The 26,184-nt window shown below is 48.1% G+C and overlaps 2 protein-coding genes and 1 non-coding gene across 6 annotated transcripts in view; 2 read left to right on the top strand and 1 right to left on the bottom strand.

The window, feature by feature from the left end:
• Nucleotides 1-279, bottom strand: part of Polr1a (RNA polymerase I subunit A) — a 59,541-nt gene extending 59,262 nt beyond the window's left edge. For both annotated transcript variants that reach the window (XM_005338444.5, XM_078027929.1), the window contains exon 1: nucleotides 121-279. In XM_005338444.5, coding sequence (XP_005338501.2) covers nucleotides 121-197 — 77 coding nt within the window. In that variant the 5' untranslated portion in view covers nucleotides 198-279. The remainder of the gene's footprint in view (nucleotides 1-120) is intronic.
• Nucleotides 280-525: 246 nt separating this feature from the next.
• Ptcd3 (pentatricopeptide repeat domain 3) lies at nucleotides 526-26,030 on the top strand. 3 transcript variants are annotated; one of them, XR_013428392.1, is made up of 25 exons: nucleotides 526-681; nucleotides 2,664-2,716; nucleotides 2,826-2,862; nucleotides 6,666-6,711; nucleotides 8,098-8,166; nucleotides 8,630-8,734; nucleotides 10,322-10,445; nucleotides 12,297-12,368; nucleotides 13,011-13,126; nucleotides 14,694-14,764; nucleotides 15,465-15,552; nucleotides 16,086-16,146; nucleotides 16,378-16,463; nucleotides 16,772-16,916; nucleotides 17,547-17,597; nucleotides 19,391-19,480; nucleotides 19,724-19,752; nucleotides 20,412-20,518; nucleotides 21,858-21,936; nucleotides 22,034-22,124; nucleotides 23,168-23,253; nucleotides 23,714-23,862; nucleotides 24,656-24,803; nucleotides 24,898-24,939; nucleotides 25,158-25,316. XR_013428392.1 is itself a non-coding variant. In XM_078027934.1 (25 exons), the coding sequence occupies exons 1-25, from the start codon at nucleotides 578-580 to the stop codon at nucleotides 25,626-25,628; spliced, it is 2,157 nt and encodes a 718-aa protein (XP_077884060.1). In that variant the 5' UTR covers nucleotides 526-577; the 3' UTR covers nucleotides 25,629-26,030. The 3 variants fall into 3 exon arrangements, 2 of the variants coding, with proteins under 2 accessions (XP_077884060.1, XP_005338500.1); XM_078027934.1 differs by lacking the exon at nucleotides 24,656-24,803 and adding an exon at nucleotides 25,532-26,030; XM_005338443.4 differs by lacking the exons at nucleotides 12,297-12,368; nucleotides 24,656-24,803 and adding an exon at nucleotides 25,532-26,030.
• On the top strand, nucleotides 24,567-24,697 carry LOC120885108 (small nucleolar RNA SNORD94). The gene has a single exon (XR_005727628.1). It is a non-coding gene; the product is annotated as a small nucleolar RNA SNORD94 (small nucleolar RNA).
• Nucleotides 26,031-26,184: the final 154 nt, after the last annotated feature.

The raw sequence follows: 26,184 nt of genomic DNA, 5'->3' as shown, positions 1-26,184 counted from the left end.
GCGGCCAGGCGGGACACGCGGCGGGGTGCTGGCAAGGCGTGATGGCCGGAGCCAGCCCCGCACGGTGCCCTGACAGGGAACGGAGCCGACGCGAAGCCCACCGGCCGCCCGCCCGCCTACCTGAGCTCCTCGGCCGAATACATCCCGAAAGAAACGCCCTGCAGCCGCCGCCAGGGCGTGTGCCTGGAGCCCGACATCCTTGCCAGCGCGATGCCCGGGGTACCTCAGCGGACTCCCTCCTAGACTCCGTTCCGCAGCCACGCTGCGGTTCTTACTGCGCATGCGCGGACGCGGCCTCCGGAGCCTGCGCGGACGACACCACTCCCGCTGCGGGGGGGAGACAGGCAGAATGGCTTCGGATTCCGACCCCCATTTTACCTTGAAAACAGCCAAAGAGACGCAAGACGTTGAGGTACTACTTTAAGAAATTCCTCGGAGGCCAGTGAGGCGCTCTGACTCCGTTCTGTAGATGGCCTCCCAGCCGAGCGTGCACGCGCCCCCCTTCCCGGTGGCGCTTCCTGCTTCCCAGGCCCGGGTCGGGGGCGCGCTTTCCCAGCACGCTCTGCGAGGCGGCGGGATGGCGGCGGGGGCTTCTGCGCGCTGTCTGAGCGTCCGCGGCGCCCTTCGTCTGCCTCTGCGGTGTCGGTGGGCGGGCGTGTGTGAGCCGGAACGCGGCTGCAGGTGAGAGCATTGCGGGGCATCCACGAGGGAGGCCTGGATCAAGCTGGCCCGGCTTCCCAGGGGGCTGCGGGGTCGGCAGCACTGACGGCGAGCGCATGCGCGACCTTGGGGGCGCGCGGTCGGCTCTTTGCAATCCCGCGGCGAGCACCTGCGCGGAGCAGGGGACTGCTAGCGTGGATGGCCGCGCAGTGGGGGACTGCTGCCAGCCTCCCGAGTTAGGAAGTCGCCGCCCCGCCGCAGTTCAGCCGCGGCGCGAGGATCCCGAGCACTCGTAGGCGTTCCCAAGTGAGGAAGCCGTCGGCGGCGACCACGTGCGCTGCACCGCCGCGGGACCTCGACGAGGAAATCATCCGCCTTTATAAAAACGGAAAAGCCCCAAATACCTGGTCACTTAACGTTTCGGTCTGGGAGCAGGGCTGAGACACGCGCCTGTCCACGTAACCGCTGAGCTCGCTACACAGGTGGCTCGTAGAAATGAGAGGCCGTCCCGAGGGGCGAGAACCCGAGGGAGGCCTGTTTGCTTTACCTGGTGGCTGATGCGAGGGATTGAATTAGGACCTCACGCTCGCCCGCGGAACTGTCCCACCCCAGCCCAAGAAAAGCCTGATGTTAGATTCGATATTTGCATTTTCCCAGGTTGGATAATAGACAGATTTTCTGATGAGTGGATTGTAGCTAATTAGAACCATCGGAAAAAATTCTGCGGAATAAATGGAATTTGTAACTCACCATGTGTGTTTTACATGTCCTTTCCTCAATTACCTTCAAAAATGAGGAGTCACCTCTACTGGGCACCCTCCGCGATTGAATCCTAGCGCTTGTTTTCCTGCTCTTGCCTAGAGTTGACATTCTTCAGTCTGTCTTCTTTGCATGACACAGCACCTGGCTTTAGCACTGATAGTCAAGGCAATACTGATCTCTCGTTCAGAAACGGTGTGGTTGGAAAACAAAATAATCCTTTTCTGAAACATCCTTAGCATAGACAGGTAATATTTTAAAATGATGCCTGAGACAGACATTCAAAGAGGAAGTTTTGTTTTGTTTTTTTAAATATGTTATTCCAGCTTACTTATCTAGGTAGTTTGGATGCTGTTTAAGAAGGGAATTTCAAAGCTGGGCCACGTGGCACAAGCCTGTAGCACATGAGGCTGAGGCAGGGGGATCATGGTTATGAGACCAGCATGGGCAACTTAAACCCTGTCTCAAAGTTTAAAACAAAATGAAAAGAGTCGAGTAGTAGCTCTGTGGTAGAGAGCCCTGGTTTCAATCCCCAGTATGCAAAAACCAAAAAACCCACAGGATAATATCAGCTGTGCATACTGTCTTTATGGTGTTGATTAATTTCTTAGTATGTTAATAAAGTAGAAATATAGTTATCCTGAATGATAATGAGACATTTGAAAATTGAATCAAGCATCAGTGATTCTGTATTTGGGGTAAATAACAATTTCTGAGTCTCTGGGAAGCTGTCAGCAGTTCCAAGTCTAAATTATGCCTCATATATTTAGTATGTTCTTGGTTGTTGAAGAAAGTGGAGTATAAGATCATTGGTGATCTTAGCTTTGCCATGATTGAGTGCTACAAAGAGGTAGGCCTGTTTATAAGAGCAAGATCACTAAATTGTTCCTCTTAACCTCAAAATATTCTGAGTCCCCAGAGTTAAAGTACCTTATATCTTAAACCAGCTGCTTAGATTGTTTAGTGCTATTAAAAATTTCCTTTTTTTTTTTCTAATTTTTTATGATGAAATTTCTTGGTTCAAAAAATTCTGACTGTTTTGTGTCTGTATCTTGTACTCATTCTCTAGTAATAGTGCCACATGCTGATTAGGCCATGTCTTCTTGGCAAACATTGACTTATACATAGAGTTATCCAGTCTGTTGGATCCATGGTAACTGGAAAATTTGGGCTCAAAATGCACATAAGTGAGGGTAAGCTGATTGATTGATGAGCATTAGCTTTCAGGTTTTTATTTTTTGCAGATTTTATTCTAAGAGTGCAGCCCTACCAAAGGATGAAGGAACTGATGTAACAGGTATGTTTAAGAAAACTATTGAAGTAGTTCCAATTTTTAATCCACATGTTGTATTTGTTGTAGTTATAATAGTAGGAAACTGATTCATTTTTTTCTTCTTCTCATTAAGGAATTGAACAAGTAGTCATTCCAAAGAAGAAAACTTGGTAAGTATTTGTTAAGGTCTGTAAACAAGTCAAAATAACACCTGGTATTTTGCCAGGGGAATGTTAAGAGTTAGTAAACAAGTCTGGATGGTGCCTGGCAAAATGCCAGAGGGAGTGGTTTGAGAAGTAACAAAAGCGAGCCATTAAATGTGGAGATTCCTTATTGGTTGACTGATGTATCTAGTTTATGTTAATTTTAGATAAGCTGTGTGGAATGTATAAATAGCTCTGTTGTCCTACAATAAATGGCTCCTACTCCTGCTGTATCACCATACACAAGTTGTTCGTCACCCCCCTGGTTATTTTGCTGCAGCCGGACTGTGGCAAGTATTCAATTGGTGTTCATTCCATAAGTGATTGTGTGCTTAGTGTGAGTGGGACGGAGGGTCAGTTTAGGAGTGGTGATGTGGAGTGCTAAGGGAGTAGCCAGAGGGGAGAGACCTGGGAGTGTGAAGGACAGACAGGAAGATGGGTGGAGGTCGAAGAATGAGATTGATTTAGGCATTCAGAGACCTTCTGAACTGTCTGAGCTAGTGTGTACAGAACAGTGGTTAATCATGAGTTTCAATATTAGATCAATCTCTTTTTTTAAGTGAGTTCTCTCTCACGTGGTTGGGAAACCAGACAGAAGTTAGCTCTTTTATTCACTGGGTAGATCTTTTAAACACATTGCCTTGTGTCGCTTACACAGCAAAAAGGGCTTTGTTAAATTACAAAAGTAAGCAAGGTCATGGTCAAAAGAGGAATGGAGTGATAGCTCTAACATGCAAAAAGGAAACAGAATCACTGATAGTCATGTTGCTCAACTTCCTGCTAGAGTGGAGTGTGAATAACCATAGTGCTCACCTAAGGGGTTAAAAGGGCATTGCAAACAGTGCCTGTTGCAGAGATGGCTGTTTCCAGTGTTGCAGTGTGGTCTTTTTTTATATAAGCTGAGCATGTGACTTTAGAATTGAACCGTTAGATGCAATTTTTATCCTCGGCCTTTAATTTTTAGCAGCCATGTAGTATTTCACTATATAGATACACTAAAGTTCACTTCTGTCTTCCTTGGACCAAAAATTAGAACCAAGAGAAGAATGTGGTTATCCACAAATGAGACAGTCCCCCGAGGGCATTAAAGTCCGAAGCCCTTGACCCATTTTACCTCCTGGCCCGAGGAGTGACCTGCAGGAAGTCCAGAATAGGGAGCTTTCAGAGGGTGTGCTGCGACCTTGCTGAGCCACCTTCACATGTTTCACCGAGTAGTCCTGTCAGTGTGGACCATGCACACAGTTAGAGGGATGTGGAATGTGATATCAAGAGTGGGCATGTTGTGCTCATTGCGTTGGTTTCTTTTGACAATGTAGACATTTACCAGTGTCTTCGAATGGGTGGAGTCATCTTATTGGCATCAGAATCACCTAGGGATTTTGCTAAAAGTGCATATTCCTGCCAGTAGTTCTTATGGATCATAAAGTATGTGGCCCACAGATACAGAGGCCAGCAAGGCAGGGGCATGTCTAGAGGTCGGAGTCCAGGCCAGCCTAGGGAGAAGGTGCCAATAGAACAGGGAAATGAGGGATGCACTTGTCAGCAGACTAAAGCCAGGTTTTGTGTTTTCCAAGTTGGAAATGATTTTTATGTTTTCATACAGTTGGGAAAATCAAAAGAAGACAAGGTAACATAAAAATTACATGAGATTCAAATTCATGATACATGCTTTGGGCGGCACAATCTCACTTATTTACATATTGTCTGGCTGCTTTTATGCCACACTGGCAGAGCTGAGAAGTTTAAACAGTACCCTTTGGCTCCCAAAGCCCCAAATCTGTATTCTGTCGCTTTACCCAAAAAGTGTTTCGTTCCTGCTAGAGCCTCTGACTTCCAGGTCAGGACTCCATGTTTTTAGGACAAATTCTTGTTGCCTGATTGTACAGATGAGGCATTTTAAGGCTCTGATTTCCCAGATCACACAAGTGTCTAGAAGACTTTGATAAATTGTTAAGAGTAATGGTGAGTGAGTGTATGTGAATGTGATGCAATAAAGGCAGTGTTCTGAACGGGTTAATCTGAACTGGGCACTTATTTTAGAGAGAGTGGGAGCCAATTATGATTAGTGCATAGGCAACTGGACTCATTGAAGAAATGTAAATTAAAACCTATTAGATTAGCAAGGAGAGGATTTAGAGAGATGAGAGCTACATATATTTATTGATGGACCAGAAAATTGGAATGACTGGAGGGAAATTTTTTTGAGTCAAAATTTTTAAATGTGAACACTGATTGGCAAGGAGTACACTTGTGTATATACCCAGAGATGTGAGTGAACATATTCTCCATACCTGGGAATAGTAGCAAATGGAGACAACCTGCATGCCCATCGATGACTAAGTGAGTAGTAAAAATGGTCATCATATGATGTGACATTTAAAGGAATTAATTAGGTCTTTTATGCAGGGAATAGTACATTCGAACTTTTATAACGTGCAAAGTGACATGATTTTTCTTTTATGGATATATGTGTGTGTAAAAGTACCTATGAAAATCCTGGGATTATACCAGCCTCGTGGATGAGATCTTAAGGTGATACCAGGCACTTTAGATTCTTGTAAACCTAGATTACTTTTCAAAGATAATATGTTTGTTGTGATGACTTCTAAAAACAACCCTTTTTAAAAAGAACTAGTGGTAATCGGTGAGTTTTTTCACTGCCATCTGTTAGTACGTTATGAAGAGACTCAGTTATTGCCAGTGTAGGGTTTAGTTAAGGAATCCTGAGCGCTGAGAGAGTGTTTCTTTATCATGTCCTGGAATTATATACATGTGACTTTAAAACTGATAGAAAATTCAGTGGATGTTATGTGCATCAGGGAATTAATATAAATTTTTTATTTAGTACTAGGGATTGAATCCTGGGCCTCTTAACCACTGAGCCACATCCGAAGCCCCGTTTTGCATTTTATTTAGAGACAGGGTCTCACTGAGTTGCTTAAGTCCTCACTAAATTGCTGAGGCTGGTTTTGAACTTATGATCCTTCTGTCTCAGCCTCCCAGGCTACTGGGATTACAGGCGTGTGCCATCACACTTGGCTCTATTATTCTTTGGTCTCTGGTGACTTATGTTCTTATGAATGTTAGGTCAAATTTTAATTAGAAACAGTACTTCTGGTTTGTTAAATTTATTGTAATTCTTTGGGAAATGGACCACATTAAATCTAACACAGGAGTTAAAAATAGAATTGAAACCAAAATATGTCATTTGTCATTGATGCCAGTTAAGCCTTTTCCAATAGCTGAGTGACAGGTGCCCAGGACGGCTGGCCTGCAGTTCTCCTGTGGGGTTGTGTGTGGTGGAGAGCTGCCCCACACTGGGAGGCACATTGGAGTCCTCTGGGAGTCCAGTGAGGAGGCACATGGCCATCCTCCGTGTGTCTGGGGGCTGTGACCCCATAGCTGCAGGTGGAGCCTGTGGTTTCTTCTCGTGGCCTGAGGAAGAGCCACTGTTGGCAGTAAGACAAGAGTGTCCACACAGCTGCAACCCAGATGCCAGGGAGGGAGTAAGAGGAAGTCAGCAAATGGTGTGAGGAGCCGAGAGTGTTCATCGCTCGCTCTGGGTGGGTACGGACAGCGAGGAGGGCATGTGCTGACCACCTGCAGGCAGAACAAGAGGACCTGGCCCCGTCTTCTAGCTTGCAATCTTGAATGGGAGGTACAGGCGCCAGGCCAGGCCTGAGCTGTTACCGGTGACTGCCTGAGTGTAGGATCACTCCTTCCCTTTGCGTCAGGAGTCCAACAGAGTCAATCTGTGATTCTTTTCCTAGGGATAAAGTGGCTGTTCTTCAGGCGCTTGCATCCACAGTCAACAGGGTAAGTGGGACTTCTTGGTTTTAATATGGCTGTTAACACATTTGATCTTCATTATTCAGAATTAAAGTATTGCAAATCCATGAAGTTTATTTAAAATTAATCCAGTCTTTTCATTTGAAAAGTGGGAAAACTTAAGGCCATTAAAGTGATTGGCCAGGCTATTTCCTGCGTTAAAACCTTCACTTAGCTCCACGCCCTTTGTTTCTGACTGTCATGTTTTTCTGTCATACCAAGGATTGTTTTAAGGTGCTGGGACTTGAACACAGGGCCTTGTGCATGCTGGGCAAGTGTACTGCTGCACTGTACCTCCAGCTCCACACCAGGGGGTTTGAATCACTGGTCGAGCTTGTTGAAATGTCTGTCTCTGAGGGATAGTGCCTTGGTAACCATAGATGTGGTCCCTGTGCCAGCTTGGAGAACTAGTGCCCCTGCCATGAAGGCTGCAGCTTGGCAGTGAGTAGCAGAACCAGATGAAAGGAGCCTTGCTGAGGTGGGGCTTTCACAATGCTGCAGAAAACTAGTACAGGAGGAGGAGAAAGAAACCTGCCTCCAGGTCCCAGGAAGAACCCCTTCCCTTAAGGGCCTCAGATCCTGGAGGCCCCTAGGGCACAGAGGAGAGCTTTGGAATATAAGTTGAGCTTTCACTGTGAACAGAGCCCAGAAGGCCCCAGTAGGATCAGCCTAGGAGAACAGTAGAGGAGGGATTGTGCTGCTGTTTCTAAGTGGGGACCTTAGTGCTGGAGGGCAGCTTTGACAAGTATAGAGCCTTGGAACACTGCTGTGCACAGCCCAGAGGGCCCAGTGGTTTCCTGCATTTGGTGAAGGGAACTTGCGGGTGGAGTTCAGCCTAGATGGGCAGTGACCATGCTTTGCAGGAAATCCTGTTCCACAGAGTGGGTGCAGAACTTTGTAAAGCAGAGGATCCTTCAGTGGTCCCAGTGACAGTGCACTCACACCTTAACAGTGGCCTTGGTTTGGGCCATTGTCTGCGTTGAGGTGTGCTTAATTTTACGCAACTTTGCAGAGCCAATGGGACAGTATAGGTGTCGATGTGTGTGGCTTCTGTCTCTGGATGTGTGTATGTTAATGTGTACCCACATGTATGTGTTCCTGCATGTGAGTATATATTAAGACTTCTTGTGCAGAACTTGTGATCACTGACACTGACGAGCCCCCTCCCAACCAAGGGTGCTGTGCCACTGAGCTATACTCCTAGACCTGTTTAATTTTTGAGAGAGGCTCTTGCTCAGTTGCCCTGGCTGGTCTGGAACTTGCAGGCCTCCTGCCTCAGCTTCCTGAGTCCCTGGATTTACAGATGTGTGCCACAACACCCTGCTGGGAGGTCTTAATGGTCTAGCTGGAAGAGTGCCTGTGTCTTTTCCTCAGGACCCCACGGCCGTCCCCTATACATTTCAAGATGACCCTTACCTTATACCAACGTCCTCTGTGGAGTCTGTGAGTATGTTTATGCAACTTTTCTGATTCTGTTTTTTTTATTTTACTGGTTTGTGTGTAAGAGTACAAACATAATTTAGTTATAGAAACCTTTGAAAAGTTTGTAGATGCTGATAAATTGATGGACTTTATAAATCCTACTTTTATCAAAAAGATTTTGATTTTTTTCTCTGGAGAATTTTGGCTTGGTTTTTCGTGTTAGGACTTTTTCATATGGAGCAGACGATTGGGTGAGGCTGTGTTGTTTTTATACACGTCAAGATGTGCTGCGCGGGGCCTGAAGTCAGGCCCACTCAGTAGAGTGTGGGAGGCCCTGTAATTGGGGTTCTCATTGGGAGTCCGTGTATTGTGGCATCCTTTCTTGTGGGGGGAGAATAATTCTTGCTCAGAATTTACCTTTGAACTTATTTGAGTCTAAATTACATGTAAATTCCAATTTGTATCTAAATCTTTTTTTATACAGCGTTCATTTTTATTGGCAAAGAAGTCTGGGGAGAATGCAGCAAAATTTATTATTAATTCACATCCCAAATATTTCCAGAAGGACATAGCTGAACCTCATATACCGGTAAGGAGGGTGGTGCCTTTTTCATGTAACACTATATAAATGTGACTTAGACCAAGTTTGGTGGCCAGTGACAGCTCTTGGTGCTCAGTACGTGAGCGAAAGCTTTACTCACTGTTCAGTGCCTTTTGCATGCGTTTGCTTTTCATCCTGCTGTCTCTCTGGACTTCTGTGACGCCACACTCTGGGGTCTTCCCTCTGTGCTGCTCCTCGGTCTCTGCACTGCTCAGGCATGGGTGTATCAGGCTCTGTGTGCGGGTCACCACCTCCTACCCATCTGCCCTGCGACGGTTGCTACCTCCCACCTGTCTGCCCTGTGTGATGGTCGCAACCTCCCACCTGTCTGCCCTGCATGACGGTCACCACCTCCCTCCTGTGTACTCTGCTGCATCAATAGTTCTTGCGTTTCACTTGGCCTCTTGCACATCCAGCCCCGACCCCTGTGCTTGGAACTTCCTGTTTCCTACAGCCTCTCTGTCCTGTAGCCCAGTGGTGAGCGTTTATGCAGTGCCTGCTGTGTGCTGGGCCGTGTGCTCCGCATCAGCACATGGAGAGCAAGGCTGGTGCACCTTTCTGCGAGCAGAATGCTAATCTGGAGAGTCATCTTGTCTCCTGTCACATCACCCTGCTGCCCAGAACTCAGACCCAAGGATAGCCTGCCCGTCTCATGCTGTGACTCCCATTGACAGATTAGGAAGCCAGTGTGATTGTGAAAATGTTACAGTCCTGAGCTAGGACAGTGGCAGCTGTGGAGTGACCACTTGTTGGCCCGTCCTTTCCTCTTTGTCTTTGACTGACAGTTACTTTCCTGTGCCTAATTTGGTTCAGCTCTGGAGCCACTCTTGTGTGAAGCCTTCCAAGGGTCCCCTACTTGTGTGGTGGGCAGTACCATTCACATTATATTGTATTTTGTTTGTTTTTTTGCCAGTGCTAGGGATTGAACTAGGGCCTTGTGCAAACTTTCTGCCTCTGAGCTGCATCCTCAGCCCTGTCATGATTTCTGTATCTGCTTCCTTCATTAGACCAGGAGTGTAGAATGCCTTTCTTTCATCTCTGTGTCCATGAAGCCCACCTGAGTGCCTGGGATGAAGTAGTACCCATTCTAAAGAACTGGAATCAATTAGTCAATAAGTGAAGCCAGTATTCCTTGGTGGTATTGAATGTGTAGAAGAAAAACCATTCAGGATGAAGGTTCTCTGCCTGAGGGAACTAGATGTCCTCTGACATCTTCAACCAAGCTTGGGCCTGGAGGAGGAAGACAGTCTTAGCAGGGAAAATATAGTTAGTCAGCCTGAAGCCGGGAGTTTAGTTGGAAGTAGAGGTCTTCCTGAACGGTTACGTTAGGGTGTTTTTAAATCTTAGGGTAGGCCATGCTGAGTAGTCTGTTTTGGAGTGGAGAAAAGGTTTTGTGTCTGTCCTTGGTGGTTTCTAGTTGGGTTTCCTAGTGAGGCGTGCATGTTAGGAGCTGGCTGAGATCTGGTGCAGGAAAGTGCATGGGGCTCTAAGGTTTTTACCTGTGGGTAGACATCTTGTGTGGCTGTCCTGTCCCGTTTGCCTCCTATGATAATGTCCACCATCTTGTCTTCCCAGTGTTTAATGCCAGAGTACTTTGAGCCTCAGATCGAAGATGTAAGCGAAGCTGCCCTGAAGGAACGGATAAAGCTCAAGAAAGTGAAGGCGGCTGTGGACATGTTTGATCAGCTCTTGCAAGCAGGTGACTCAGTTGGGTTAAAGCTGCTCTGGGAACACAGATCACAGTGGCATGAGCCAGTTAATGTTGAGTGAAGGGTAGGGGCTCTGTGCCTTCTGCTGGATGACTGTGTCGATTCCGTTTGCATAGTTAACAAACCCCCATGTTTGACATTCTGCTCTGGCTGCACAAGGAAGGTAGAGTTTCAGCCCTGTTGATTTGTTGTGCCCTTGTACTGTGGCACTGTGGAGAAGTGATATAGCCGTTCTTTGTGTCTACCTCTAACCTGAGATCTGAACGTACCGAATTCAGTTTTCCTGGACCCTTTGTATTTGGAAGGCAGGACCACACACAGTTGACAAATACTCCAAAAAGAAAGCACACTAAGCTGGGATTGGGGACTTTGATATTGGTGCTAGCTCTAACACTGAATTATCTGGGACCTAGAAAAAGTCACTCATTTCCTCAGGGCCTCTAGATTACAATCAATCCTGTGCACTCTGAGTTAGATCTGATGGGCTTCCAGGAAGACACACCTGGAGAGCATGACTGAGGAGCTCTGCAAGTCATCCTGGTCAGCTGGCAAGAGTTATAGTTTTGGAATCTGAAGCATAAAAATCCATTAAGCATGGAAGAGATGGAAAATAAGCTGAAATCAGCCAGTACACACTTGAACACAAGAAACATCTGCATAATGCTGTGTGCCAGTCTTATTGTGTAGCCTACTAACACCAGGTGTGCAGCAGACAGTGACTCTGTGAGCAGCACCTGCCAAGAGCCTGATCAGAGTTCCTGGTGTTAAGGCTGGTCTCTTTCTAGTTTCACCCCCACTGCATGAGTGTGTGCAGATATTCACTGAGCATCCTATAAAGACAGTTTGTCCTGGGCTGGGGATGTGGCTCAAGCGGTAGTGCACTTGCCTGGCATGCGTGCAGCCCGGGTTCGATCCTCAGCACCACATACAAACTTGTGTCCGCCGAAAACTAAAAAAAAAATAAATATTAAAATTTTCTCTCTCTCTCTCTCTCTCTCTCTCAAAAAAAAAAAAAGACAGTTTGTCAGAACCGTAGCTCAGTAATAGTCAGTGCATCAGGGAGGGACTGTAGAAAACTTTGTTATTGAACACTTAGTATGTCCCAGATAGTCTGCTAGGCCTCCCACGTACCTAATCCTGTGGCACCTTGTGAGCTGGAGTGTCCTATGGTAACTTTATAAAGGAAACTGCCTCGAAGGCTATGTCCCAGGGTTTCATAGTGCTGAGACTGAGGGTCACTCCGTAGCCTGCACCCGCCTCTTCTGCAATTTGCATTTTTCAGTTTCCTAGTGGGCAGTTTTATAATTTTTAGTGTATTTTGTTAGAAGCTTGAGTTGCCTTTTTTTTTTTTCATATTTGTGCTAGTTGTAGGTGGACACGATAACCTTTATTTTTATGTGGTGCTTAGAATCGAACCCACCACCTCATATGCTGAGCCACAACCTCGGCCCTTGAGTTGCTTTATTATCTCTCATCTTTTCTCTGTCCTTTCTCCCTTTTGGGGGGGCAAGGAGGTAGGGGATGTACCAGGGATTGAACCCAGGGGCACTCCACCACTGAGCCACATCCCCAGCCCTGTTTTGTATTTTATTCAGAGACATGGTCTCACTGAATTGCTTAGCTCCTTGCTTTTGCTAAGGCTGACTTTGAACTTGTGATCCTCCTGCCTCAGACTCCCGAGTTGCTGGGATTACAGGTGTTCAGCACCATACCCAGTCTCTCCCTTTTAATGAGTGCCAAAATAGGAGCATAACATTTTCACAAGTTTTTTTTTTAATGTCTATTTTTCTATAGGACTTACTTATGGAAGATTAATTTTTTAAAGAATATTTATTCTTAAGCTTTAGGTGGACACAATATCTTTGCTTTACATTTATGTGGTGCTGAGGATCGAACCCAGTGCCTCGTGCTAGGTGAGTGCTCTACCACTGAGCCACAACCCTAGCCCTTCACAACAGTTTTTAAAAGACTTATCTAATTAGGCAGTTATGCTCGTATTTCTGGGCCAGTGGTTTGGTGGAGGGGTGTGTGTGTGTGTGTGTGTGTGTGTGTGTGTGTGTGTGTGTGTGTGTTTTCACATGGGTCTGGGCCAGGGTAACTAGTAATTGGCAGTGTTCTGTAGGAAATGACTGTTAAAGCCATGAGATAGCGTCTCTAAGTATGTACATGAAGTAACTGGGCTCAAGCTTAGCCTTCCTCTTGTATTTTAATCTTTTATGTTAGACTTCAAGGGTAGTTGGGATTTTTTTGCTATCTTATCAGTCTAGGTGTTTGAGTCCATGCATATTCATAAATTGATAAGGTGGGATATATTAAATATGTATCCGAAAGCACACTAAGAGAAATAAGTAGAGAGAGTTCTTCTTTTGTTGTTGTTGGTTTTTTTTTTTTTTTTTGGTGGTGGTGCTGGGGATTGAACCCAGGGCCTTATTCATGTGAGGCAAGCACTGTACCAACTGAGCTATATCCCCAGCCCTAAGTAGAGAGTTCTAATGTGCCGGTTTCAGTTTTTGGATGTCTGAAGGTTTCTTTCCCTTCTATTCTCCTAACCACAGGAACTGCTGTGTCCCTTGAAACAACCAACAGTCTCTTGGATTTACTGTGTTACTATGGTGACCAAGAACCTCCAGCTGATTTTTATTTTCAACAAACTGAGAAGTCAGAAGAATTGGTAATGGCTTTTCACTTTGTTTTTTATTTGTTCTTTTTAAAGTTCTTTCTTGAAATTAGATGAGTTCCCATGCCACGTGTCAGTGTGGTTGTATGAGGTCTGTACTGAGGCATGGCATGGTTTGGTATTTATCATAAAATGGCTTTGATACAAAGTTGAAGGAGAACTGGGTGCTGTGGTGCACACTTGTAATTTCAGCTATTGAGGGCTGAGGCAAGAGGATCACAGTTGGAGGTCAGGCTCAGCAACTTCATAGGCATTGTCTTAACACAGAATAAAAAGGGCTGGGGCTGTAGCTCAGTAGTAGAGCACTTTGCCCAGCTTGGGTAAGACCCTAGGTTTAGTTCCCAGTATGGTGGGAGGGGGCGTACGATTATTTTAACCCTAGTCCCCTTCTTTGAAAATTTTGTGTTCACCTACTACATATTCAGGCAAAGCTCTGACCAGAAATGCCCTTCTGTCAGTTACAGTGCCAGCATGATGTCTGGTGGTCAGGGAAAGCCTGTGTGGCGCTGGCACCCTCCGGCATGCACGTGTGGAAGAGCAGGGAGAAAGGCGCTGGGCCTGTGTGCAGGGTTGCTTGGGTGGATTTGTACGTAGACTCGCAACCCACAGGTTTCTCTTCTGGAAGTCGATTCCAAGGAACCCTCTGTATCAAGTAAGCAGAAGCAAGGCTGACCTTGTTCTTGTGGTCTTTATACCCGTAACTGCTGAGGTACTGAACATAATCCACGTCCGTCCACTAGTGTGTGCTGAACTCTTTTGAGGGGGTAGGTGGGTGTCAGTCACCCTTAAGATCACTCATGCATGGCTGAGTGTGGGTAGAGTCACCGACTAATTGGGACAGTGTGTAGAGCAAGGTACAGGCAAGCATCCCTAGTCTGAAATCCCTAACCCAAGTTTTTGAAGGCAAATGCTCCAAAATCTGAACTTTCTGAGTGCCACTAGTGGAAAATCCACACAGGACTACTTGGATCACCTCAGGTACTAGAAATAAATATTACATAAAATCACCTTCACTGTTTAGTGTCTAAGATGTGGATGAAACACAAATGAATTTCATGTTTAGACTTGGATCATTCCCAAGCTATCTCGTTGTATACATGCAAGTATTTCGAAATGCTAAAGATCTTAAATTTGAAGGACTTTTGGTCCCCAGGATCTTAAACAAAGGGATGTTCAACCTGTGTTTTTGTGTGGCGCCAGGAGGCGTCGACGTCTGTTGGCCCTGGTGCTGGGTTTGAGTCTGTGTCTTCACTGGCTTGTGCCCTAATGGGGAACCAGGTGTGGCCTCTGAGACGCAGGCTGTGCTCTGGTGTGCAGTTCCAGCTCTGTCTTGTCTGGGCCGTTCAGGGCCTGGGCTTTTCCTCCTTCTCTGGAGCCAACTCGTTCTTCCTCTGTCCTCTGCTGATGCTTGTCTGGGCACAAGCATTTGGTGGGTTTCTCTTGCCTCCTCCTGGATCTGTTTTTCCTTTTTTCCCTGGGTCCCTGCTGCCTTTTCAGTGGTGAGCCTGGGAGAGTGCTTTCTGTGGTCTAACCTTTTATTTCTGTTGATGCTTTATTGTAGGAGCAGACCACAGAGGAAAATAACAAAAGAGCCAGTGTGAAGGCTGCTCATCAGGCTGGAGTCACTTGGAAGTAGGTTACATAGAATCGGAATCCTGTATTGCAGCTTCTCTGGGTGGGTGGGATGTGCCCCAGCACCCCCAAGAGGATGTGATCTGCTGCCACTGTGAGGTTCAGAGTCCTGTGCATGTGACGGAGACCTTTGTCTCTCCCAAGGGCGTCACCTTCAGCCTGCAGCACAGACCGTTTGCGCAGTGCTCATCGTCCTGGTTTCCCCATTTAGCTCAGTGTGGCCGTCACCTACTCTGGTTCCTGTGGGGGGGGGTCTCATCACTAGTGCTACTTTGGAATAAGTATCCCTAATTCTGAAAGATTTGAAGCTTTTATTTACTAAAAATGCAGATTGCTAGAATATGGTGCCAAATTAGGCCTACCAACCAAGTAGTTGTGTCCACAGTTCTGAAGGACTGTGCATAACACTTGACTGCATTTGAGAGCATACCCAAACCTGGAGGTGTGGCCGTCTGGAAAGGGAAAGTGCCTTGACATCAGACTCCCTGCGGGAGGGATGAGTCTGAAAGAGGATGGGGCAGATTTCTTAGGTTGTGATGATTAGGAATGCTGAAGGGCACTGTGTCTCCCACTCTGGGTGTTGGGACCATTTGATTTGAGACTGCGCCTGCGGTGCCTGGGCTTGTAAACCCTCAGTGCCTTCTGCAGCTGAGCATGGGCTGCCCTGCGCCCTGGCTCCTATTTGTTTTCCTGTCTCTAGAGCCAGAAACAATGCCGAGAGGATCTTTGCACTAATGCCGGAGAAGACTGCACGTTCCTACTGCACCATGATCCGAGGAATGGTGAAGGTGCTCGGTTTTATTTATTTATATTCCTCTGTAAAGTCCACTGGGTCGGGTTTCTCATCCTCAGAGCTACAGGTTGCTTATCCCTATGCAGAAGGCTTGGGACCAGGAGTAAGCGTTTGGAATGTTTGCATCTGTCCATGACGTCTGGGCCTGTGTTGTGTCTGTCACGTTCACTCAAGGTCTAGGTGGTGGTTTCCCCTTGCAGCACCGCCAGTGCTCAGAGGTCTTGGGCTTTGCGGCTGTTCAGGTTCCAGATGCAATGCTCACATTTTGGGTCAGGTTGTCACGGGGGCTGTCCTCTGCTTCATGGAGTGTTTTAGTGGCTCCTAGCCTCTGCCCACTGGACATGGTGGTGCAATCCTCCCTCACCCTCAGACTTGACACCTCAGTCTCCAGGTAGAGCCTGGGCCCTGAGTGCGAGCCTTGGGGAAGGGGCTGCTCTGGTGCTCCCTGCTACAGTGCCACCTGGAACATAAGGGGCACAGGCCTCTGATGGAGCAGCTGATGACCCTTCTCCTTCCCTCCCCCTCCAGCACCGGGCATACGCACAGGCGTTGGACTTGTACACCGAGTTACTGAACAGCAGACTCCGAGGTGAGCTGGACGGCTCTTCCTGTCCCTCTCCTCTCCTTCTCCTCTCCTAAGAGCCCTTGGGAAGTCCTTGGGTCTGGCCTCAGTCACGGGCCTGCCTTTTGCCTTCCTCTGTGGCTGTGGTCCAGAGGTCCAGTTATGTGGGCATGTAGATTAGCCCAGGGACACGCTGGAGACCACTGATCAGAGGAGAGCCTCAGCCCCAGGTGTTGTTTTTCTGGTTTTCTTTTCCAGCTGACGTTCACACCTTCAATGCGTTGATTGAAGCGAGAGCCTTGATGGCCAACGAGAAGTTTGAGGAGAAGTGGAACGGCATGCTGGTAAGGAGGGTGGGTCGCCTCAGCCCGCACCACCCCGTGCTCGCTGCCCTCGGCTGACGTTCTGCAACAGAGTGCGGCAGGTGTTCAGGACACCCCTGTCACTGCCTCACGTCAGTGTTGTTGCTGTTGTGTTGTGTGTCTATTGTGAAGTTCCTGTCGGATGAGTCACATATGATCGTTGGCCTTCTTCAGACACAGCCAGAACGCTAAATTTCTCTCTCCTTTTGTCATTGACATTCTTTGTACAACGTTCATTACAAATTGTCCACCCAGGCTTAAGAACTACTTTGTGCTTCTGATTCACCTAGGAGCTGCTGAAACACATGTCTGTGCAGAAAGTCAAACCAAACCTGCAGACTTTTAACACCCTTCTGAAATGCCTCCGGAGGTTTCATGCCTTCGGGAGAATGCCCGCCTTGCAGACCTTGCGTGAGATGAAGGCCATTGGAATAGGTGAGGGCGCGTTTGGAGTCCTCACTGAGGGCCAGAGACTGTGCAGAGGCGATCTGTGCGTTCTGGTGCAGGCTGCGTGCTGTGAGGGGTTTCTTCCCCAACCTGGGCGTACTCAGTTGGCCCTTCAGAGCCCTGGGGTTGAGGAGGCCTTGATCCTCTGAGGGTCTGGTGCTGGGGTTCGATCCTCTGGGCCGTTTCCCTGTGGATTCACAAGGACAACCAAAGTACTTTCATCTTGGTGTCCTTTAGAGCAAATTAAGGTACGGTTTTATAGTTCTCGGTTCTGAGGACAGTTGATCACTGTTGGTTAGCTTTAAATTGCATGACAGACATTTTCCTACGACAAGGGGTTGAACCTACATGCTCCTGGTGTGGTGTGTTCAGAAGGGGCTTGTGGAAGGGTGCTCGGGCATCACTTTGCACCATTCTGCCCTACTGCTCACGGGGAATCTGCTTGGTGAGGTGTTAGGGAGAGGCTGCCGTCTTGGGTTTTGTACCTCTGCGATACTGAGACAGCGGGCAGGGTCCCTCAGCATTCACATCCCTTCAGCATGCTACAGTGAGCTATATTTTGAACCGCTGTGTTTTTACTTCCATTTCTTATTTTTTCCATCCACCTGGTGTTTTGAGAACCCTCGCTTGCAACATACCACCACATCATTCAGGTATTCTACCAACCAGGTACGTATGATAATCTTATTTTAATTTGGGTAGAACAGCTCCCTGCGTTTGTGTGATTAGTTGTTGCAAATTATCTTCTGTGCATGTGAAGTGAGATTAGAGAGTTCACAAATTAACCCCTGTAGCCTGAGCGAGAAGCTCTTCTTAAGGTGGTCACCTTATTGTGATGTGAGATGTGAACTCGGAGCTGGAGGGCAGGTTTACAGTGTACTTGTGTTGTTGGAACAGAAAGAGGGTGGACAGAGGGTTTCAACCTGGAGTTCCTTTTGGTCTCTAGAACTGTGTATACAAAAGACAGTAGCCGCTTGTAGCTGGTTAATTAAAAGAAAGGGAAAGTTTTGGTGCCAGAGGGCTCAGCAGTCCTGTGTTGCTAGTGGCTGCCATTCTTGGTGATTGTGTTTGTAGCCTTTGGGAGGACTTCATGCTCCCTTTGTCACCTGCGTTAGGTCAGTTCCTATGGGAGCTGTGCGTGTGAGGCAGTTGGAACACCAGTTTGAATTTCAGCTCTCTCATTTAGTTACCACCCCTGTAGAAAGGGACAGGGTGACAAGTGACAGCAAGAGAGTGGTGATAGTGTCTTGTCCCATGCTTCGAAGGCACATTGCAGGCACTGAGGAATCTCTAGGTTCTTACTCCCTTGTCCCCAGCCTGAGAAGGAGCCCTTGAATTCAGAAGTGACAGCTGAAGCCATTCCTTCCTGTGGTAGGTCTTATGAAACAGCAGAGGGAACCTCATTCTCTGCCTTGGAGAGCCAATTTTGCAAAGTGTTCACCCCCATCTATAGGCAAGGGTTTTTTGGCTTTTTAAACCAAACATGGGGCTGAAGCTGGGGCTCGGTGGTGCTGCGCTTGCCTAGCACATGTGAGGCATTGGGTTCAATCCTCAGACCATGTGAAAATAAATAAATTAAAGGTATGTTGTCCATCTACCACTAAAAAAATAAAAACAAATGCGCAACTGGTTTATTTTGGTGACAGATGAAAGTTTCCATGATAACTGTGACCTCTAGAATTCTACTCAGCCCTAATCAGACCGCTGTGAAGCCAGTGCTCTGAGCCCAAAGGCTGTTTCTCTTCTCTACCATCATGCACGACTTGGCCTGTTGCTCACCTGAGTCCAGGTTTTTGTGTTTCCTAAATGGACAGCTGTGGCCGTGGTGGGCGTGGGAGTATTGATTGATCTTATATACATCAGTTGGCTTTCTGCATTAGTAATTCGTAGACTTACCCAAGGGAGAGAGCCGAAGTAACAAGAAATACACTTAAAATGCAATACTGTATAACTAGTAGAAAGGAATGTTAGGAAATGGCCACATGCTTCAGGAATACATAGCAAGATAGTCCTGCACTTATTACTGGTATTTTAATTAGGTGTGGAGAGGTAGGGAATGTAGAGAATTATCTGACCAGAAATGCTGAAGGTCAATTTTTTGACCTGTTAATAGTGAGCTCATATGTTCCATTGCTTGTGCAGTTGACCTTTTCTAAGCGCATTGGTTTGCTGAGGGGTATGTTATGCACAGGGTTTTGCTCCCCTCCAATGAATATCCGAGCTGCTTGAGAAGAGGCTGAGACAGAAAGCCAAAGGCTAGGGCTGGAACTTGTGTACAAAGGCTGACTTGGGTTTTGGGAGCATTGTGCTCTGTAGGGGAAGTGGTTGGTTCCTGTAGCAGGCGTTTGGCCAGGCCTGAGGCTCAGTGCAGGAAGGAGGCAGCCCTTTTGTACGGGCTGCTGTGAGCTGGGGGTGGTGCAAGAAGTGGATTTGGTGAACACCTTCGCTTTCTTGTTCTGTAGGGAGCTCTGCAAAAGCACCATCCCTCATCATCTATGACATAGTGAATGAATTAGCAGGAAAGGCTTTTTCTCCAAAGGACCTTGATGATGGTATGTATGGAAATTGCTGATTTTCCCTCCTGGCCGCAGGCAGCTCTTGATGCCGGTTGGCCTTGGCAAGGGCAGGGTTTGGGTGGTGACATCTGAGAAGGCCAGCTGTATACTTCTCATAATTTTTTTTCTGTTAACTTTACCTGGCACACAACCTACTTAGTTGTCAGAAGTTTTATTAATGTTGCTGACTTGAAAATACATTTTATTCCTTGTAACCAAAGTTCCTGTGGACTTTTTCAGATATGTTCTTTCAGTCGGCCATGAGTGTCGTGAGTACCAGTCTTTGCTTAGCTTTATTTTCCCAGTTTAACTGACCTAACTGGAGGGCAGGGCTCTCCCTGGCCAGATAGGTCTTGGCATGTCTTCACTTCTGTTTTTCCTCTTTCTCCAAAGTTTATACTCTAAGTCACATGGTGCTTCTGTTCAGATGAGCTTTTAAGTTGGTAAAAATTGATTTTTATTTTGGTCTCATTTTGTCATGTTAATCAGGGGAAATTTCACGTGGCTTTAGGGTGAATGGTGTGCAGCCTGCTTCCCAGGGATGCTTGTGTTGCCGTTTAGTGGCTGTCCTGGTTTTTCCTCTGGGTGCTCAAGTGTGTGTGTGCTCAGACCCTGTTCCCTGGCAGTGTTTCGCAGGAGAGAAGAGCTATCACGCTCCTGGGTGGCTATTTTATGTGGGTTTTGCAAAGTACAGTGGTGCTGGACTGAGGGCTCTCTGTGTTTCTTGTGGGATTTATTTCTAAAGGTAAATTGAATTATTTTAAATAAAATGCACAAAGCTTGGGATTTATTTTTCTCCCTATTTATTATAACTTATTTGCTGTCAGTAAATTGATTCAATATAAGCATTTCTGAAGAGAACTGTACTTTTCTTTCTGAGCCACTGTTTGCCTTATAAAACATCAGTATTCTGCTTGCAAATTTTCAGTGTTCATCTCTCAGGGATCTAGAACTTGCTTATGAAGTACATGGCCTTTTAAATACAGGAGACAACCGGAAGTTCATTGGACCTGATCTTCGTCGGAATTTCTATTAGTAAGTGTAGGAAATGTCTTCTTTATTTATTTATTTTTAATATTTTATTTTTTTAGTTATATTTGGACATAATACCTTTATTTTGTTTATTTTTATGTGGTGCTAAGGATCAAACCCAGGGCCTTGCACATGCTAGGCGAGCGCTCTACCTCTGAGCCACAACCCCAGCCCCAGGAAATGTGTCCTTTAATTAGTAGATTTTGCAAGTGGGAGATTCTTGGCCCTGCATATCTCACCTCTGGTTTTAGGCAGCATGCCTATTATTTAATAGGTTGTGTTGATTGAGCACTTAGAAATTAAAGCAGTGCCTAAATTGCCAGATTTCGAAGTCTCAGGTGTGTATGCTTTGAGATTTTATTTTCTTTGTAACACTGTAAAATTTCTTGTCTTTTTCCTTTTATATTTTTTTAAATTGTCGTAGTGGGAATTTTCTAAAGATTTCTTCCCAATACCTTGCTTTTATTTAAATTTTAAAATATTGGAATTGGGGCTTAGTAGTAGAGTGCTTGCCTAGCATGTATCAAGCACTGGGTTCTATTCTCAACAACGCATATAAATAAAGGTACTGGAGCTCAGAGAGCTTACATTATTGGGTTTGCTTTTAGGCAGATAAAAACATGAATTTAAGCCAGACATGGTGGACGCCTGCAATTCCAGCTACTCAGGAGGCCTAGGCAGGAGATGACAAGTTTGAGGCCAGCCTACACAACTTTGACATTGCTTCGGAGTAAAATTTTAAAAAAGAGCAGCGGATGGCCAGATGTGGCCCATGCCTGTGGTCCCTTTGGCTAGAGAGGCTGAGGCAGCGAGATCACAGGGTCAAAGCCAGCCTCAGGAACTTCGCAAGGCACAAAACAACTCAGCAAGACCTTGTCTTAAAAGGCCAGGGATGTGGCTCAGTGATTAAGCACCGTTGGGTTTAATCCCTGGTACCAAAAATAAATATATAAACAAGCAAGTGTGGGGATGCAGCCTGGTGTGCATGCTTGTCCACTGTCTGTGAGGCCCTGGGTTCAATCCCTATACCATTAAAAAAATACCATCCCACAACTCCAGGGACGTGAACCTAAGGGGCAGTCTCCTGTCAGTGTGGGGACTGTTTTCTTGTGCCCAGACTCTCCACACACTGCTTTCAGTATCTGCTTGCCAAGACCTGGAGTGCATGGACGAGGCAGCTAGGAATGGCCAGGTATTGATAGGGCAGCCGTGCGTCATACTGGTGTGCATGCTGAAAACTGCACAGCCTTCATCGTGTAACTCTGCTCTGATTTCACCAATCATGACCTTGTGGTTAGATGTAGAGATTTTAGACTAAATGTACTTCTTTTCTCCATTACAGTTCCAAGTTTTTCGGTCTGCTTTGTCTAATGGAACACATCGATGTCACCTTGAAGTGGTACAAAGACCTGATACCTTCAGTAAGATGGCTTATCACTGTCCTGTCCTTGCAGATGGACCTGTGGGTGTCTCCACTGATCAGTGCTTTAAAATTGTATCTGTGTTCCTCTTCATTAGGTCTTCTTTCCCCATTCCCAAGTGCTGATAGGTCTTCTGCAAGCATTGGATGTGGCCAATCGGCTAGAAGTGATTCCTCAGATTTGGAAAGGTCAGTGTTGGCTTTGTGTCGAGGCCCGTCCTACTTCAGTGGCCTGAGTTTTGATGGAGATGCTAACATTATTGTTAGGGATAGAAACTTCCATTTTGGCTGAATCAAAAACATTCCTTGATGTCTGTTTCAAGGTCATCTGCTGTTTCCTATTGTGTAAGGAAAGTGTGGCTGTGTTGAGTAGCCTGTGTTCATCCCCTGGTGAGGGGAGCAGGCCTAGGCTTGTGCCGCTGTTGTGCTGTGACCTGGCGGAGGGCCGTGCTCATCCCAGGCCGACTCTAAGTCCATGAATGTCACTCTGGCTCCTCTGCGTCCCTGTCTCTCAGCCGTGGGTGTGAGCCTGATCTGCCTCACGTGCAAGTCAGCGGCAGGCTGAGACTGGGACATCTGTCCCTCTGCCTTGGGCGAGCATCGTGTTAGTATGAAGCTGGTTTTTCTCTGCCTTGGTTTTGTGTGAAAACCGTGGCCGCAGTCCTGCTCTGCTCCTTCACTGTCTGGGGGAACCCTGGAGGTCCCCGGTGCTGTGGGACAGCGGCTCTTGAGGTGCTGGTGGCACCAGGAGGGCGTGGTTGCTGTGGTGAGCACTGGCTGAAACGTGGGGTTTGGCCCTCACTGCTCCTCTCGGGGCCACTCTGGTCTCTTGGACTCTGGGGTCACTCTGGTCTTCTAGAACTCTGGGAGCCATTCTGGTCTTTTTTTTTTTTTGGACTCTGGGGGCCACTCTAGGACTCTGGGGTCATTCTGATCTTCTGGGACTCTGGGGCCACTCTGGTCTTCTGGGGTCACTCTGGGATTCTGGAACTCTGGGGGCCACTCTGATCTTTTGGGACTCTGGGGTCACTCTGGGGCCCACTCTGGGATTCTGGGGGTCACTGGGATTCTGGGTCACTCTGGTCTTCTGGGACTCTGGGGTAAACCTGGAATAAGTGACGTCAGCAGCTTATTGTTTTTACCCCCACAGGATAAAAGTGGGAGCTGAAGGGGACAAAGGCCAGCCAGAAGCTGCTTGGGTGGTCACTTTCATGTTTCTTTCTGTTCTTAAGACAGTAAAGAATATGGCCACACTTACCGTAGCAACCTGAGAGAGGAGATCCTGATGCTCATGGCAAGGGATAAGCACCCTGCGGAGGTAAGTGGGACTCAGCTGCAGCTTCGTCACCCTTACAGTACATGGGCACCAGCCGCCTTGACCTCTGTGCTGAGGTCCCTTGGGAGTGTTCTGCCACCCAAACTCAGGTTTGGGTTAAGATGCATGTAGACATGCTACTGTTAGTAGAGTCCCTTCCTGAAGTCACTGTCTCCTCTGGCCTACAGCACACAGTGGGGGTGTCTTGTCCATCAGTGTCCTGACAGTGAACAGCAGCCTGCTTTGGAGAGAGAATGCATGGTTGACCTTGAGCAATGTGGCTGATCAAATGATTGAGAACAGGCTCTTTATCTTTTTACTGTCACTTCTTATGTGCCGTGCATGCAGCAAGGTCAGCTGATAGAACACACGGCTCAGAGACCTTTGTTGGTTCTCTGCTTCTCCTGAACTTAAATTCCCCGGGGGACCAGGTGGGCATTTCTGCTGACCCTCAGCCTTTCAGCTCCAGGCGGCATTTGCTGACTGCGCTGCCGACATCAGATCCACCTATGAGAGCCAGGAAGCCAGGCAGACTGCTCCCGACTGGCCCGCCACCCCTCTCAACTGTGTGGCCATCCTCCTCTTACGGGCCGGGAGGACCCAGGAAGCCTGGTGAGTACCCAGCCTCAGGCGAGTGTGAAGAACACTTATCCTACCAGGCCAAATCAGAATGCGGGAGTTTGGGATGGGAACTTAGAGGTTCCAGGTTAAAAATCAGAGTTTTGGAACACCAACATGCACGGTGAATATTCGAGAGGAGGGCATGGTTCAGATGGGCCAAGAACTCTCTTTCCTACCTGGCTTTTCTGCTTTCTGGGTCTGTGGGCTTGGAAATGGAAAAAAGTGGTCAGATATGTTCATTTTGGAAAATGCCTTGGTCACTTGGGTTATTGACGTATTACCTGCAAGCACTTTGCCCGAACTGTCCTCTACCTTAGCATGTTGGCTGTATGTGGGACTGGTGAGAAGGCATGTGCTGCGTGCCCTGACCATGTGTCTGTCAGCACCGCTTCGTGCTGGCTCCGTGTCCAATGGTGTCCCTTCCTTCAGTATCAGGACTAAGTCGGCCGAAGGCTCTGCGTAGGGTAGCTATAGGCAGGCAGAGCTGCCGATTTTGTGTTGGGTTCAGAGGTGGTTAGGTCTCAGGTTCAGGAAGCAAGGGTGGCCCCTGTGCCTGCCTCCTGACTTGAACATGGGACCGCCATTCCAGAATATGGTGGTTACTTGTGTGTCTCAGATGGGTGGCTTCTCTGCCGCATGCCTGTCTCTGGGGGTGGAGATGTGCGTTTCCTATGTTGGCTGGTGCCGGCAAGCCGCAGGCTATGATGATTGGCGCAGGGGTACGGACCTCAGCTGAGTCATGGGAGCTGAGTGTGTGTGTCTGCCTCTGTCCTGCATGTGGCAGGCTGGTGGTGGCACCTACACGAGACCGCGCAATCTGAGCCTGCTCTGCACCACCCTGAAGGAAAGCTGTTCTCTGCAGAAGGACGCGGCACAAGCAGTTTCTGACACCGGTCACGTCCAGACGTCTTGAGGAGCTGACCATGTGGAGTGTGGGTTGGGGTGGTTCTGAAAGATGGGCAGGGCAGGCGCTGGCCCTCTGCCTCCTGCTCTGCTGGTCACAGTGTCTGGTCTCTTCTTGCACAGGAGGATGCTGGGGCTTTTCAGGAAGCATAATAAGATCCCTAGGTGAGTGGATGGGCAGGCCTGGCTGGCCTGGGCTGGAGCCAGCCACGCAGGCTTGTCTGGGGCCAATCGTGGGGCCCACAGTTTGGGCGCTGGGCCCGTGGAGGGCATGACCCTGGAGGGTGCTACTCCTGCATGCTTCAGAAGGCCTCCATCCCCTGAGTTCAGTCCCCAGCACTGCGGGGTCAGTGGTCATGTGCGTGTCTTGTCTGCTTTCATAGAAACGAGCTGCTGCGTGAGTTCATGGACAGTGCGAAAGAGTCCAGCAGCCCTGCCCAGGCCCTCGAGGTCGTGAGGCTGGCGAGTGCCTTCAGCCTGCCCATCTGTGAGGAGCTCACCCAGAGGGTGATGGCGGACTTTGCAATCAGCGCAGAACAGAAGTGAGTGGGGCTTGAGGGAGCAGCCCTTGTCCTCTGCATGGAGAAGGCACAGCTCCCTCTTTCCTGAGGTCAGGGAGGCCTGCGGGCAGGGCTGGGCTTCTCCTACCCCGTGGTGTGCACTGAGGGGCGACTGCAGATGCCTGCTGACTAGGACCGTGGAGTCCACCGGGTGCTGGCCACGAGTGCACTCAGCAGCACCTCGCCTCTCCCCACAGGGAAGCCCTGGGCCACCTGGCTGCTCTGAGCAGCGACAGCGATAGTGACAGCAGCGACGGGGACAGCAGTGATGGTGACAGTACCAAGGGCAGGTGAAAGTAACGTGGCCTTGGCCACGCTGCCAGAGCGTTCACAGTGGCCTGAGGAAGCAGGACCTGGACTTGTGGCGCGGTTGACATGCTGCTGTGCTGGCTGAGGGAGTGACCCCCAGCTGCCACCCTCACGGCTCCCTCACTGCCAAACCTGACCCCTGTGCCCCAGATGCTGGGACTTCCCAGGTCTCGGGGATAGACGGGAGCTTTACATGCAGTACATCACGTCATGTTGACTTCATTAACCTGGAAATGGCCATTTTAGGTTGTGCAGTGGTGTGCATACCTGTCATCCCAGCTGCTGGGGAGGCTGAAGTGGAAAGAGCCTGCGAGCACCCCTGGGTTCAGTCCCCCAGCACAAGGGCAGGCGAGTGGAGGGGGGACAAAGTAAACCCAGCAATTGGTATGCGTGTCTTGTGTGTGTCCTTTAAAAAACCCACAACAGCCTTCGCCATAGGCTGCCCACTGGAGGGAGCGGGGCTCATGGTGGAGCCCAGGGCTGTCCCCAGCACCACAGAGGACAGTGTCTCGGCTCTCCTGTTCACTGGCCTATGTGCTGC

The sequence above is a fragment of the Ictidomys tridecemlineatus genome, chromosome 12, assembly GCF_052094955.1.
Source record: "Ictidomys tridecemlineatus isolate mIctTri1 chromosome 12, mIctTri1.hap1, whole genome shotgun sequence".
NCBI classification, from domain to species: domain Eukaryota; kingdom Metazoa; phylum Chordata; class Mammalia; order Rodentia; family Sciuridae; genus Ictidomys; species Ictidomys tridecemlineatus.
This window is presented reverse-complemented; position numbering and strand designations above follow the sequence as displayed.

Coding starts and splice junctions, on each gene's coding strand:
- Ptcd3 (XM_078027934.1), top strand. CDS start 578: ATGGCGGCGGGGGCTTCTGCGCGCTGTCTGAGCGTCCGCGGCGCCCTT. Junction 8,735..10,321: donor TAGCTGAACCTCATATACCG/GTAAGGAGGGTG, acceptor TTGTCTTCCCAG/TGTTTAATGCCAGAGTACTT. Junction 16,147..16,377: donor ACTGAACAGCAGACTCCGAG/GTGAGCTGGACG, acceptor TTTCTTTTCCAG/CTGACGTTCACACCTTCAAT.